Source organism: Gymnogyps californianus, chromosome Z (genome assembly GCF_018139145.2).
Source record: "Gymnogyps californianus isolate 813 chromosome Z, ASM1813914v2, whole genome shotgun sequence".
NCBI lineage: Eukaryota > Metazoa > Chordata > Aves > Accipitriformes > Cathartidae > Gymnogyps > Gymnogyps californianus.
Genome location: NC_059500.1, coordinates 33293267 through 33306769, shown reverse-complemented (window position 1 = coordinate 33306769; position 13503 = coordinate 33293267). Strand labels below are relative to the sequence as shown.

The 13503-nt window shown below is 43.2% G+C and overlaps 1 protein-coding gene across 2 annotated transcripts in view; it reads left to right on the top strand.

Moving 5' to 3' along the window:
- Positions 1-13503, top strand: part of MARCHF3 (membrane associated ring-CH-type finger 3) — a 78075-nt gene that overhangs the window by 53867 nt on the left and 10705 nt on the right. For both annotated transcript variants that reach the window (XM_050913260.1, XM_050913262.1), the window contains exons 2-4: positions 560-702; positions 1424-1634; positions 3767-3974. In XM_050913260.1, the coding sequence (XP_050769217.1) occupies positions 1447-1634; positions 3767-3974 (396 nt within the window). In that variant the 5' untranslated portion in view covers positions 560-702; positions 1424-1446. The remainder of the gene's footprint in view (positions 1-559; positions 703-1423; positions 1635-3766; positions 3975-13503) is intronic.

Here is a 13503-nt window from a genome sequence, read left to right as displayed (position 1 = left end):
CACTATATCCCCTGTAAGCTGTCTCATCAGCCTCCAGTTCGCTCTCTGGGATATGCATGGTCTGAAAATAGCAGAAATAATCCTGTAAAACAAACACTTTGCCATGCATTTTCCTATTTTAGATGCCTTTTGAAGAATATAAGTCCCTCTGTGAAAACTTGGGTGGTATAAGTGGTCCAGCACCCCCATCCCATCCTCACATCTACAAAGTCTTACTGCCAAAGACGTCCATTCAGGAGACTTCAGAAAGTTAACACTGCCATTTGCTCAAATCCAATGAGATCAAAGTACAAGATTTCTTTTAAAACCCAGAGAAACACCTCTGTTTAAAAGAGTGGATTAATGTTTAATTTTTAAAGACTCTGTTTCCTGCTGTGGCACTGGTACTACACAGGTAACAGTGGTGTCTGATGCAAAACACTTTTTGAGGGTTAAATGCAGTGGAGACAAACGTGGCTGATTTCAACATGTGAATATCATAGTAGTAACTCGTAGCATTTACATGTAACTGTAGCCAAGTGTCTCAACACATGCTAGGAAGTGTTTCCCCCTTTTGCAGAGGGATTAATCCACCCTGTACATATGCTGTCGGTGACCGACCTGGAGAGCAAGCCTGCAAGCACATAGCCTGGTGTTCTGCCTGTTGAACCACGCAGCCTTCTCTCACTGACAAGCACACCCAGCAAGGAGCATCGTATGAAGGTATCAGGAATTTACGTTCCCAGGCTCTTTGTTACCAGCATAACCCTTGCTTTCCAGTTACCACGGTTGAAAGCATCATACAAAATAGACTCTAAGTGGTGGCTGAAAGAGCAAGGCAGAGAAAGACACAGGCAAGCAGCAATTTCTACCTCACCTTGTGGCATAAATTATTACTGCACGCAGGCTGTTATTAAGCAGGTCTGTGTGACAGAAGCCCTGTACAGGATTATTTGCCAGGTCCGTGGTCTGCCGTGGGTTGGTGATGGAAGGCACTTAGCAGCAGTGGAGTGTTTTCACAGGGGATTTGGAGCTGATAGCTCACTTTCTCCTCTGATACATAACTTTCCCCTTTGATGGACAGGGGCAGCCTTTAAGTTTAGAGGCACACAAGGTGAAGATTGTGTATTCCTTTGCAGCATTTTAGCGGTGAGAGACAAAAAGGTTCAGTCTTTCCGTTTATCACTCGCGACTTTAGGAGTCTGCAGAGAAAAAAAGTGGCGCAGAGGCCCGGCTTGCTGTTTCTGAGACGTACAGACTGTTTTTCCGCGACACATAACGTTGTAAGCTTCCTCTCCCTGCTGAGCCGGTTTCGGAGGGCTGGGGCGGGGAGGGGGGGGATGTTTTTTCTCACGCCTGGTATCGATCAGTGCGGCGGAGTTGCAGACAGGGAGGGACGTGCCACTTCCCCCCGCCCCACCGCCCTGTCCTCCCTCCTCCCTAGATGGGGACCCGCCGCCCACCGCCATGAGGACGAGCCGCTGCAGTCACCTGCCGGGAGTCCCGCCGGAGCGCCCGACGGCACCCGACGGCAAGACCCTGCCCGGTGGCAGCGGCGGCGGCCCAGCCGGCGGCTGCCCGCAGTATGTCATGCAGGTGTCGGCCAAAGATGGGCAGCTGCTCTCCTCCGTCGTGCGGACACTCGCCACGCAGAGGTATGTGGGGGGGTGGCAGGACGGGCCAGGGCCCTTCCCTGCGTGGGCTCGAGTGCACCCTCCCCAGCTGCCACCCGCAAGCCCTGCGGGCGCTTGAGGGGAAGATGTGATGGTGTGCTTCATGAAGGCTTACCGCGGTGCACTTGTAATTAAACCCTCGTCCTAACTTTATAATGATAATGCTACATATGTAATTAAGCCCTCACCATTATACTCAGTGGAGAAGGGGGAAGCAAGCTGTCTAGGGATGCTGCTGCTCAAGTGCGTTAGCTGCAATGATTTGCCCTAATACGTAGCGGGAGGCTTCAGCGGGCGCTGGCTGGCACGGGGTGCTGTGTTTTGCCTGCGTGCTGCCGCCAGCATTTCTGTGGCACATTTTCTTCATACTTCCCAAGCCAGCGCACTGAGCAGCCAGACAAGCTATTTCTAGCAGAGGTGCGCATACAAGTGTTGCTGCTTCAGCCATTGTCCAAGTGATTGAGAGCGGCTCTTTCTGCTGTCAGTTTAGAATGGCAGATTAGTGGTGAAATATACATTTAAACTATACCCTTCAAATACTGGCCTGCTTTGAGTTGGCTTTGTTTTCATTAGAAGCAAGAAAGAGGATGCTTAAGGGTTTGGCCATATCCAGACTTGAGTCAAAATTAAGTACCACTTCACTGGTGTGATGCTGGAAAGACTGCACGGGTCTTGAAGTAGCCCTGGATTTTCACAAAACAGCAAACATAATCCAATCCACTGCACCCGTGTGAAGAGTGAAGTTATTAACTGCTGCTGCATGTGTGCTGTGACAGCCTGAAAAGGCCTTTTCCTCTTTACTTGTAACAACTTTTTTAAACCCTGTGCATTTTGCACAGCTCAGATGTGTGTGTAGAGCATTGAGCGCAGCTCCATACTGTTTTGTCAGGCAGATTGAAAGGAGCGGGCTGGCTTCTTTACACTTTTCTGCAGTTACACTTGAGTGTGGGGCAGCCTGCAAAGAGCCAGAAGAGGGACAGAAGGGAACAGCTGTGTGCCACCGTATGCTATCCACTAACAAGGTTTTTTCAGCGACAGTGACAAAACCTGTTTTACTGAGACCACCTGAGGTGGCATATGTGGTAGGGAGAGTTTTTGTTTCCAAGACCTCAGCCAAGAGATCGACCTTCTCAGCCTTGGCAGTCAAGGGGGCTGAGTTGAAGCTGCAGTGAAGTGGATCCTTGGTTCAGCAGCACTGGTGCTTGCAGCCTGCTCCTGCTTTCCTGAGCACCCTGGCAAGCCACGCGACTGCCTCCCTCGTTCCCAAAAGATTCCTCTGTAAAACAGAGAATCTCAATAGTTAAAATCAGAGACTTTAGGTTTTCACTGGCAGGAGGAGCACCTATCCCCCTTTGCACGTTAGCACCCCGCCACTAGGAAGGTGGGTGCTTTGGGGGAGGCAGTGCAGGAGAAATAGCCACGGGCAGCAATGTGGGAGGGATGTGTTTGGCACAGTCCTCCTTTTCAGTGCCGTTAATATCACTCCTTGAGCTGCTTGTGGGGTGTTGTCCCAAAGAGAGGGAAACCCTCCCCAGGGACAGGAGCTTCCTGCCTGCACATGCCTGCTGGAAGTTGTGGCCCTGCCTTCACACCACTGCAGGGCAAGGTGCTGTTGTTTCAGGTCCAGTAGTTCTTTGCTGTTGATCACTGAAAACGGCTTACCGTATAGGTCAGGGGATCATCACTAGCGTAAGAGATGCTACCCTGTAGGTCAGGAGTGAGGGCACAGATCATCACTAGCATAAGAAGTGCCCAGCTGAGGCAGTTTTAAAACTTCCCTGATGCATTTAGAGATTTCTTGAAGTGGCTGCTCAGCTGCACTGTGAAGAGGTGGGAAATACAAAGGTATAGAAGCACTTGGTCGTCTGTCTCTCATCTGCCACACTGATGTGTTTTTCACTCTGCATTTTTTCCCCCCACAGAAGAGATATTTTAAACAAGAATACCAGAGTGCCTGCAGCCATTAGCCCAGCAGCTTGGTGGATTAACTACAGAGCAAAGTACGCAAGCTGCACGTTTCCCACATATTGTTAATTTGTGGCATACAGAGAGAAAGAGAGAGAGGCTAGATCACAGCCCTGTATACTGACCAGCAATTTTCTCTCCTCCTCCAGCAGCCCCTTCAATGACCGGCCGATGTGCAGGATCTGCCACGAGGGCAGCAGTCAGGAAGACCTGCTTTCCCCCTGCGAATGTACGGGGACCCTGGGGACTATTCACCGCAGCTGCCTGGAGCACTGGCTGTCATCTTCAAACACCAGCTACTGTGAACTCTGTCACTTCAGGTTTGCAGTAGAACGCAAACCAAGGCCATTGGTGGAGGTCAGTACATAGGGCATGTCCCCAAAAGCTTAGCTTTAACGAGCAAATCATGTTTGTTTTCATATAGGCATTGCAAAGCCTTTGCACCTGTGCTGAAGCCAAAGCAAGCTGTGAGTTTTGGGCTTGACAAGATGAGGGCAGGAGCTCAGGGAAAGGGCAGGCATAAGAAAACCCTGATTTTGAACCAAATCAAAACAAGCGAGAAGAATGGGATTGATGGGTTTGCTTCACTGTAGATGTGAGTGAAGATCTGGGGAACAGTGTGCAGCGAATTCCTAGTACACCAGCCAGTTTGGTAGAGGATGGAAGAGAGGTAAGTAACAGTTTCTATGGAATGTGAGACAAGCGTCAGTATTCAGCATATTAAATATAGGTCAGGAATATTTTTTTTTCTTGCTTTTGAGAGAGAGGTAACAAACCGAGGAGCCTTAGAAACCTAGTTTCCATGTGAAGCCCACAAGAAGGAATTGTTCTTGCTCAGTGTCTGGCATGTTTAGCCATTTGTGAGTGACCTTTTGGCCTCCTCTTGCCTGTGTACCAGACTCAGCAGTGAATTGGACAATTGTTTCTCCCTTATCAATTAAAATTCAGTTTTTGCCAACTATACATGCTTTAGTGGCTGCATGAAATTTGCCAGGTGGTTTGGTTTTTTTTTTGTCCTCAGGAAAAGGAAAAAGAAAAGGAAAAAAGCCAAGATCACTATCTTTACACTGTTAATGATCTTTCTCCTCCCTTCTTTTAATTTGGAAAAAAAATGTAAAAATTATGGTTTGTGTTGGAATTAAAAGTGAATTACAAATAATAACATTTTACAAAAGTAATGAGAAGAGTCTTATTGTATCAGTTGGTGACACAGGTGCTTAACATGCTAAGCTTGGGTTCAGGACAACATATCTTTCTTGTGCATTTTCATTGTTCCTGTAAACTGTAGCAGAACTGGTTGAAGGAGATAAGATATTAAAAATAACGGGGGAGAGGGGGCATCTTGTTTTGCTCTTACTCACAGATGAGAGGATACAGGATAAAACTGACTGCTGGGAAGTGGGTCAGGGGCCCGTGCAGAGAAGGCGTGAGCTGTTCTCATTGAAGACTACCAAAATTGCTTTATGCTGGATTAAGTTAGGCATGCACAATTTGTGTCTAAGCCTAAGGATATCTTCATTCTTCCTTAGGATCAGCAAAAAAGAGATACATGACACAGTATTTAGCACAAGACCTGTAGTCTTGTCAAGCCTTAACCAGAGCAAGCTTAGGCCAGCTGTGTTCGATTGCCTCTGGCTTGTTGTTTGGTACTTCTAGCAGGATGGCAGCCTCTCCCAGGAAGCTGGTCCCAGTTTGAGAAACGCTGCTGTTGAGTGTTCTCAGGCTGTCGGTGACTGAGCAGCAAAACCTTTACGATTGAGCATTCTCCAATGAAGATGGTAACATCTTCTTTCGTCCAGCTACTCTGAGCCTGCACCAAGCAGTTTTTAGTTGTGGTTTTGGCACAAGAACGATGTGACTCTGAATTTGCCTCTGAAAAGAAAGATAAGCGATGCTGAGGCAGTGCAAAGTAAACAGTTTGATTTTAGAGTCCAGCTTCTTCAAGCTGTTCCCTTGCAACAGCTGCTCGTGAGGCTTGCTTTGCACAAATGGGACGTGATATTGTTCAGAGCTAATGATGATTGAAGAAGTTGAAAGCAAAGCTAACCCTGCCCAGGCTGGGGCAGTCTGGTCACTTGATTGTTCCCTGATGAAGTGAGGCTTCTTTTTGGCAAAAGCAGTAATAAATAATAGCAACAATAATAACAATAATAATGATAAAGCTGTCTTTTGTTTCTCAACTGAGGACAAATGAGAACCAGGTGTAAGAGCATTTCTGAAACATAGTATGCATTGTTAATTGATGTTTTTCTCTTTACTACCTAATCTCTTCTTGCTTCTCAGCTACCACACCCACAGTATTTTAGTCCAATAATCAACAATTACGTGCAGTTGCAGAAAAGGTCATAAAAAAGCGTAGCTGACTTTTTTGAAGTCCTTTGTGATCTTATACAAGGAGTAGGTTTTCAGTTTAGAAGGGAATTGAAGCTGTACTTTCAAAGTTGAGAGCAGCAGAGTAACTAAGATGAGTTGCATGCAAGGGGACAAATTAAGCAGAAAGATATCAGTCAAACTTCTTGATTTCTGTTAGTGTAATTCAAGTTTGTCCTTAAAGTTTGTACTTATTTAATACACAGTGCTTTGAAATCCAAAGACCTCCCCATGCAAATAGTTACAGCAAATCTGAAAGTTCCCAAAGCATTTCCACAGTCCTAAAAGCACTATCCTGTCTGTCTCCCTGTGTGACCTAGAGTATGAGGGCATGGAGGGAGGTGTATCAGGTATAGCAGGACCATCTTTCACAAAAACCTACTGTAATATTTGGACAAGTGTGGGGGGTGGGGAGGTGGGTGTGGGAATGGGGAGTCAAAGTTGTCTTCATTTAGTAAGATAATTAGTTCTCCAAAGATTCCTCTGAACTAGATAATGGAAATGGTAAATGGTCCTTTCAGTGGCAGTGAATGATGAGTTTACCAATGCATTTTAGGAGGTCAAGAGGGACTATTGTACTCATAAAGTCGTTTGTAGAGCATAGTCTGTGGAAGCTTATCCAGTAACTCCTCAGCAGGCCCCATCTCGTGCAGAGAGTACATCCCATCCATTGGTCAGGGACAGGTAGTATAAAAATGCTTGAAGCAATCGATCATCATATTCATCTTTTCTCTTAGAGATTTTCCATCAGGCAAAAAAATGGTATTTCTGACTATTCAAAGACATATTATTCACTTCCTTAAAGGGGCCAAAAAAAAGAATAGAACACAGTATTATGTTTTCTCCTCATCCCTTCACTGAATTGATCACTGCTTCTTAGCGGCTTAGCTGTGGGTGTGAAGAAAATCTCAATGGAAACAAATTGAGATACTTCACTTACTTTATCTAGAAATGTCGTATCTGACTTCATTCCTGCTGTTGGCACCCAGGAGAGGCTGCAGCAGTAGTGGGCTTGAAATGAAGTGAGCAGTAAGTGACATGGCTGGGTGTTCAGCCATATTCCTTCCTCCCCTGTGTACATTATTATGGAAGAGGCAGAGGATTTCTTGCTGCACTTCATGATTTGATCAGAACAGGCTAGTGAAGCCTTAGCATTTCTCCCCCCACCCCCCGCCATGTTGCTAGTTTGCCATTAGTTCATTATGAAATGAAAGCAAGTGCTCCATAAAAATTTGTTGCAAGATGGCTTTTTGCCTTCTTTTAAGCATTTGCCCATGTTCACATTAAGGATGTGGGCCCATGCACTCAAACAGGAGATCTCTAGCTCAGATGCAAGGGACATATCTACAACTATATCCTGCCTCCTGCATACATCATGCATAGGATGCAAAAATGCAGGGAGCTCACCTTTGCTTTCTCTCCCCAACTTATGCACAGTAGCCTGCTTTTTCCTGGATTTCTTTTGCAAGGAAAAGCAAAGGAAAAAAAGCTTTCATTTTGACCTCCATTTCCTCTTTTATCGTTTGTATCTTTTCTCCATCATAGGCTTCTCTCTGGTCAACTGAGTTTCAAACTATGTACTTCTAAAGGGAGATGTTCCTTTATCTGTGCCACAGGACATGTTTTTGTTGTCTGGGGGAGAAACATCTCCCAAGAAATGTACAATCTGCTAACTGTTTGATGCCCAAAACCCAACCAGAGAGGCAGGAGACAGTAGTACAGTCTGTCAGGCAGATCCGTCCTCTCAACGTTGCATTTGTGAAGCTTCAGACATTCTTGATCCACTTCTTTTTTTAACTCAGATTATTTTCCCCAGAAGAACTGTGTTTCTGAACCATGAATCAGGCATTATGGTGGGGATTAACCCCTCCTTCAGCGTTCAAGGAAGCGTGATTTGTTCATTGCCATCCACCATTTATGTCTTTTGCCTCCTGCTACATTGGGTGGAGGAGCTCTGTGACTTGTTCTTCGTCAAGTCAAAAGAAGCACACACCAGGGAATGTACGTATTTCACCTCCTCCGCAGGTGTTTGTCAAAGGTTGGTCAGCCAAAAGGAGTGGTCTCCTTTACAGTCCCTTGTCTCCATACTGTTGGCCTACATGTGTCAAATGTGCCCTGCGTGATTTTACAGTTGTCGGTAAGAATTGCTTTCTATTGAGCCTTCACGGACTTTGTTAAATGGGTGGTTAATGCGCTGCAGGTAGGTGCAGAGCCCGCTCATGCCCTACCTGACTTTCAGCACTTACAGTGCCTTGCTTATGGACTGAGCTGACTGAGAACTGTCACACTCCCTCCAGATGACCCTGCTTCTGGTGGGACTTCTGCTCAGAGGCTGGGCTGATGCTCCTCAGCTCTCCATTGGGACCTGGGACTTCCTTATTTCTCAGTCACTTGTGAACTTGTTCACAACAGCTGCACTGGAGAGAATGTGATATATTATTGTAAAGGAGCACGGTCACTGAGTCCTTCTGTTCATCTGCCTTGTGGAGGGCACCCAGCAAGCTCTGGCAGAGAAAATTGAAACCACCAACATCAATCAGACATAATCTACTGGAACATAAGCCTTCTGTAGCATCTTTGGAGCTGCCATTTGGAGCCACATTTTTGCTAGACAACATGTTGCTATTGAGGTACTTGGCAGACATCAGCAGAGCAAGTCTAGCCATTTTGCTTGATTTCAGAGCTTCTCCTTCAGGTAAGTGGATTGTTTGGAGACATCCACAGCCCTACAGTGAGTTAAAAGGAGCTATTTGCCAGTAATGCAAAAGACGTTGCCCATTTACATGTTACCAGTACATGCACATTCCCCTCAGTCCCAGGGCTCGTGATACTGCAAAATTCAGTTCAAGAAGTGCAGGCAAGCTCTGAACCCACCTCTTCTACCGTGTGCTAGATGCTCAGCGCCCCTGTACAGTCTGCTGGAAATTAGAGGTGTGCGGGACGTGTGCTTGAGCACATGGATATCTCATTATGAATGTGCCTAGGGATGATGCATCTCAAAGAAAAAAGCAGCTGGTGCTGAGTAGCCCCACTTCTCTCTCCCATGTCTTGGTCACCCCACTGCCAATGACAGCCTGGCTACATTTAACACAGAGGACCCAGGTTGAAGCAGCAGAAACTCTAGACACTGGAGGAAGAAAAGTCTGTAATGTGGTGGTCGATATGCATAGACCTCGTGACAAACCTCGGAGGATCTCAAAACAAAGACAGTGAAATCAAACTGCAGTAGTTTCAGTTAGTGGCTTTTATAGACCTACCACTTTTATATAAGCTGCTTTTTTAATGCAGCCAATCCACAGAAAGAAATCCACTCTAGAAATGTGTGACATTATTCAGGTAGATGCTTTTGCTATGTTTCAGCATAAAGATTAGGCAGGCTTTATGTAAGTATTATATATCATCTTCATTTCAATTTCCATATTGCATCTCTGTTGCTTCCACTTGGCTTAGTACAGAAACAGACACAAAACATGGCAGTACAAATGTATTTATGTGCAATAAAATGTTGTTAGAAAACAACCAGCTACAACATAAATACGGTGTAAGAACATTATGTGACCATATAAGTCAGGCTTCTGTCGCTTGTAAGTTATTGACATGTTTTAAACCAACCAGGGTTTGGTATCTATTGGTTCATTTTTTGCAAACAGACAAACAAACAGAAAGCACTTAATTAACAATATAAAACTCATAAGCAAAACAGCATGACTAGGAGAAAAAATAAAGTCAGGATAATCATCACAATATTGGCCAGAAATTAACTTCAGTTTTTCTCAATCTATTGCTGGCTGTAGAGCTCATGCTAGAAAAGAAAAATAAATTTTAAAAAACCTAAAACCTACATCTATGCATGAAGGAGTTAAGATGAGCTTACATTATAATTTAAAACTTTCAGAAGCCTTACACTGAAATAAGAATTTACTTTTTGTGCAAGACTTTCAGTCATGCTGTTTTTATCTGTTGGGATTCTTTTTACTTATTTTTCCTCTCTACTGCTCAGTGAAGCAAGTCATTAGCATTAAATTACTATAATGAAAAGACACCAGATTTGCTGCATGTAGTTTGTAGAAGGATCACTCTTAAAGCCAGAAGGAAAATGGTGTCTCAGCGTAGTCACCAACAAGGAAAACTTTCATGAGTCTAAGTTTGGAGGAGCTGCAGCTGTCAATACAGCACATTAGGGCTGGGAGCAGATAACTTAAGTATGTACACCCTCCCTCCCTTCTTGACCCAAAAAGGGCAAAATAAGAAGGGCAAGGTGATGGAGATGCTTTTGTACCTGGCTGTCTTCAGCTGCAAAAATGCCCCCCCCGCCCCCGAGACCCAAGTCACACAGGGAGAGTTTGAAGCAGCCATGTAGATTTCCAGTAGAAGTATATCCGAGTTAGTTAAAGTATTACAAAAATAAATAATAAACTCCCCAACACATATAGTTTTGAAAACATAACCTCTTCAAGGTGCACTTTTTACACCTAGAATAGCATACTCTGTTCATTCCTATTGGGGAAAAATCCAGAGGCCAAAACAAGCTGTTCTCTCTCCTTTAAAGAGAAACGAAGTAGTTGTTTTATGTTCTTTACAGAAAAGTTTTGCTACAGTGGTTGACTTTTCCCAAGCACAAATCTTTCTCATAGTACTGACAGCAAGAATGCAAACAAGAGCAATCCACCCCCTGAAAAAAAAAAAAAAAATAGCAAAAATTACTTGTCAGTGAACAGACTGTGCCTTCAAACCATCACATCTGTAACTGCTCTTTCCTAAATTTAAAGAACTAGTGATCAAGGGCAAAAAATGTTGAGGAAAGTTCCCAGGAGAAAGTAACTGAACAATCAGAGAGGAAAAAGCAGCTTTGGAAAAGGCCAAATGCTACTCTTTAAGGACTAGCAAGATGAGGGAAGATGCTGTGGGTTTTCAAAGGTACAACTATTTTTCTTTTAGATAATTGTATTTGTGACTTTTCTTTGGATATGATGATTCTGTAATACAGTTCCAAACTGCCTGGTTATCATCTCTGTCCTGCTGGTAGTGTTTCCTACCACCAATAGGAGCCAGTCAAAGTTTGCTTTTTCTAGGAAAAAAAAAAGTGCTAAGATGAAAAGTTTTATTGTACCTGTCCTTTTGGGGGGCTACCAAGCATTTATTATCTATCATGTTTTTAGTTTCCATATATTTGAGCTTGTAGATCAGGACATTTGCAATGTGTTGAAATATGTGTTGCCAATAGCAAATCTGCTTTGCTTTTAATTTAAAACTCAAAATGTGATTTTTGTTGATTGATTTTCTTGAATGCATACATTGGGAATACATTCATACAAAATAGAAGGAGAGCTTTGAAAAACATACAGATAAAAGGAAATACTGCTTCTCCCAGAGTTCCACAAAATCTTTTTTCCTGACACATCTTGAAATCTTTTACCTGATACAAGCATCACCTGAAATATAAACTAAAAGTGGATAGTAGGAGAACAGAATAGCAGTAAGCCAGACTAATGTTAAAGAACACAATATTGTTTAATTGGACCAGCAAGAAATTTCATAGATTTTTATAGCACAACTCAGCAAGCTCTGTTGTTTGTTTTCACTATCAGAGAATTACTAATCCTGTTTTTAGACATTAAAGTTGTATAATCCAGAAACTGAACACCACATCTACTGGCCACTGTATTATCGCTGCTTGGTGGAGCATTGTATATCAAGCTCCTGTTTTTCAGATGGCAAACTACCCAAGGTCTAGATTGCAAATTCAGTTATGGTGTGATAGCAACAGCCTGCGGTACTCTCCTTACCCTTAGCTACTACCTAAGGCTGGTTCCTATCTGCACTGTGGTTTATTCTTTTTACAAAACAAAAAAAATTAGAAGTGTATCATACACCACCCTTATAATAAATAACATATTCTTTCCACTTACAAACACATGCAAATGAAATTCACTTGCTATTTCAAAAAGTAGCTTTGGCTCATTCAGACATCCACAATTAAAATATTCCATGGAACTTGAGTTAAAATAAGGGTTAAACTTAAATAAGAGCAGACTCAGTTACAAAGAGGCCATAACATTAGCATAATAAAGTTACAGAGATCAAATTGTTTGGTTTCTAGCTGTCAAATAGACAGGCCTCTGTCTCTGGGACCAAAGGAACATCTCTGTGAGCTGTCACCATGGCCTGTCTAAAAGCACCGACTGAAGACAATAATACTATGCCAGTAACTGAATGTTTGATCTGAGCAAGAAACCCAAAAACTGAATTATAAATATTTTTTCAACTGAAAAGTAACTGTCAAATGTTTGTTTTCCTTGGCAAAACATTAACCTAGAAAAGTTTTGAGTCACTCGAAATGTTTCGTTGCACTGAAACCTAACATACATACCATTCTGGTCTGGGAGACTTTATTTTGAGTTACATGTAGTTAAGCTTAATTTCAAAACATTTCACTGAAAAAGGTTAAAACAGTTTTTTCAAGTAAAAAAGTATTTGAACAAAACTGTTCAGGTGTAATTTTTTTTTTTTTTTGTCAATAAATGGTCCCCCTGGTCTTTAAAAATGTCCTTCATTCAAGAGAAACAGTCTAAAAAACCAGGCAATATCAGTCTTTCTTTGTTTAAACCCCAAGGCAAAATGCTCCCATTGGTCACTGCTGGCACGAAACCAGAAATTACAATAATTGCTAGCAGTTTTGCTTGTGTACAGACTGCTTTCATCAAGATTCACTGCAGAGCTATCAGTGTGAAAAGAACAAATTGAACTGATATGTTTGATGTGTAATAAGCTATTTTTATCTCAAAAGGAAACACATTTAGGGAAGACAATTCATTCCTGTCTTCTCCCCCAGCTTCATATGTGATAACTATTTAAACACCTTTAACTAAAAAGCAGTGTGGTAGATTTTCTTCATACTCTGTGGAATCTTATTCGGTGCTGGTATAACTCCAGCAACATTTATGTAAAATCAATTTTCCAAGGAAAATGTAGTGAACTAGAAAGGGCTTCCCAGTAGAAACAGGTTGTAGCCTTACAATCTGATCTGGAAAACACTATGCACATACTTTACTTAGCATTTGTGAGTCATCTAATTGAAGTTAGACCTATGGAGGTGCGTGCTTCCAGGATTTGGCCTTTGGCAATGGTGAAGCAGCTCAAACTTGTGGAGGTGTTTTACAGCAGTTTTCTGCTGGCAGCTCATTTTGGTTAGGTTAGATGAATTCTCAGTCTGAGCCTGTCCATGGTGTTCTGGTCCTCGGTTGCTGCTTGTTCTGACGATTTCCTTCTCCAAATGTAAGGCTTCACTTTGCTGGCACGTTGTGCGGGTGCCTCAGCCTGTCTCGCCTTTCAGATGAGCAGTTCTCCAGTCTCCAGTTATGTTTGCTTAGGCAGGATGAAGTAAACCAGTTAAAAGGAAACTGAGCCCATTCGCTCATCTCAGGAGTCTGAAGTTTCAGATAATTTGACAATATGTCAGATAAACATCTCTATACATTCACACTGAAAGGGGATTATCAGACAGTTTCATAGATCT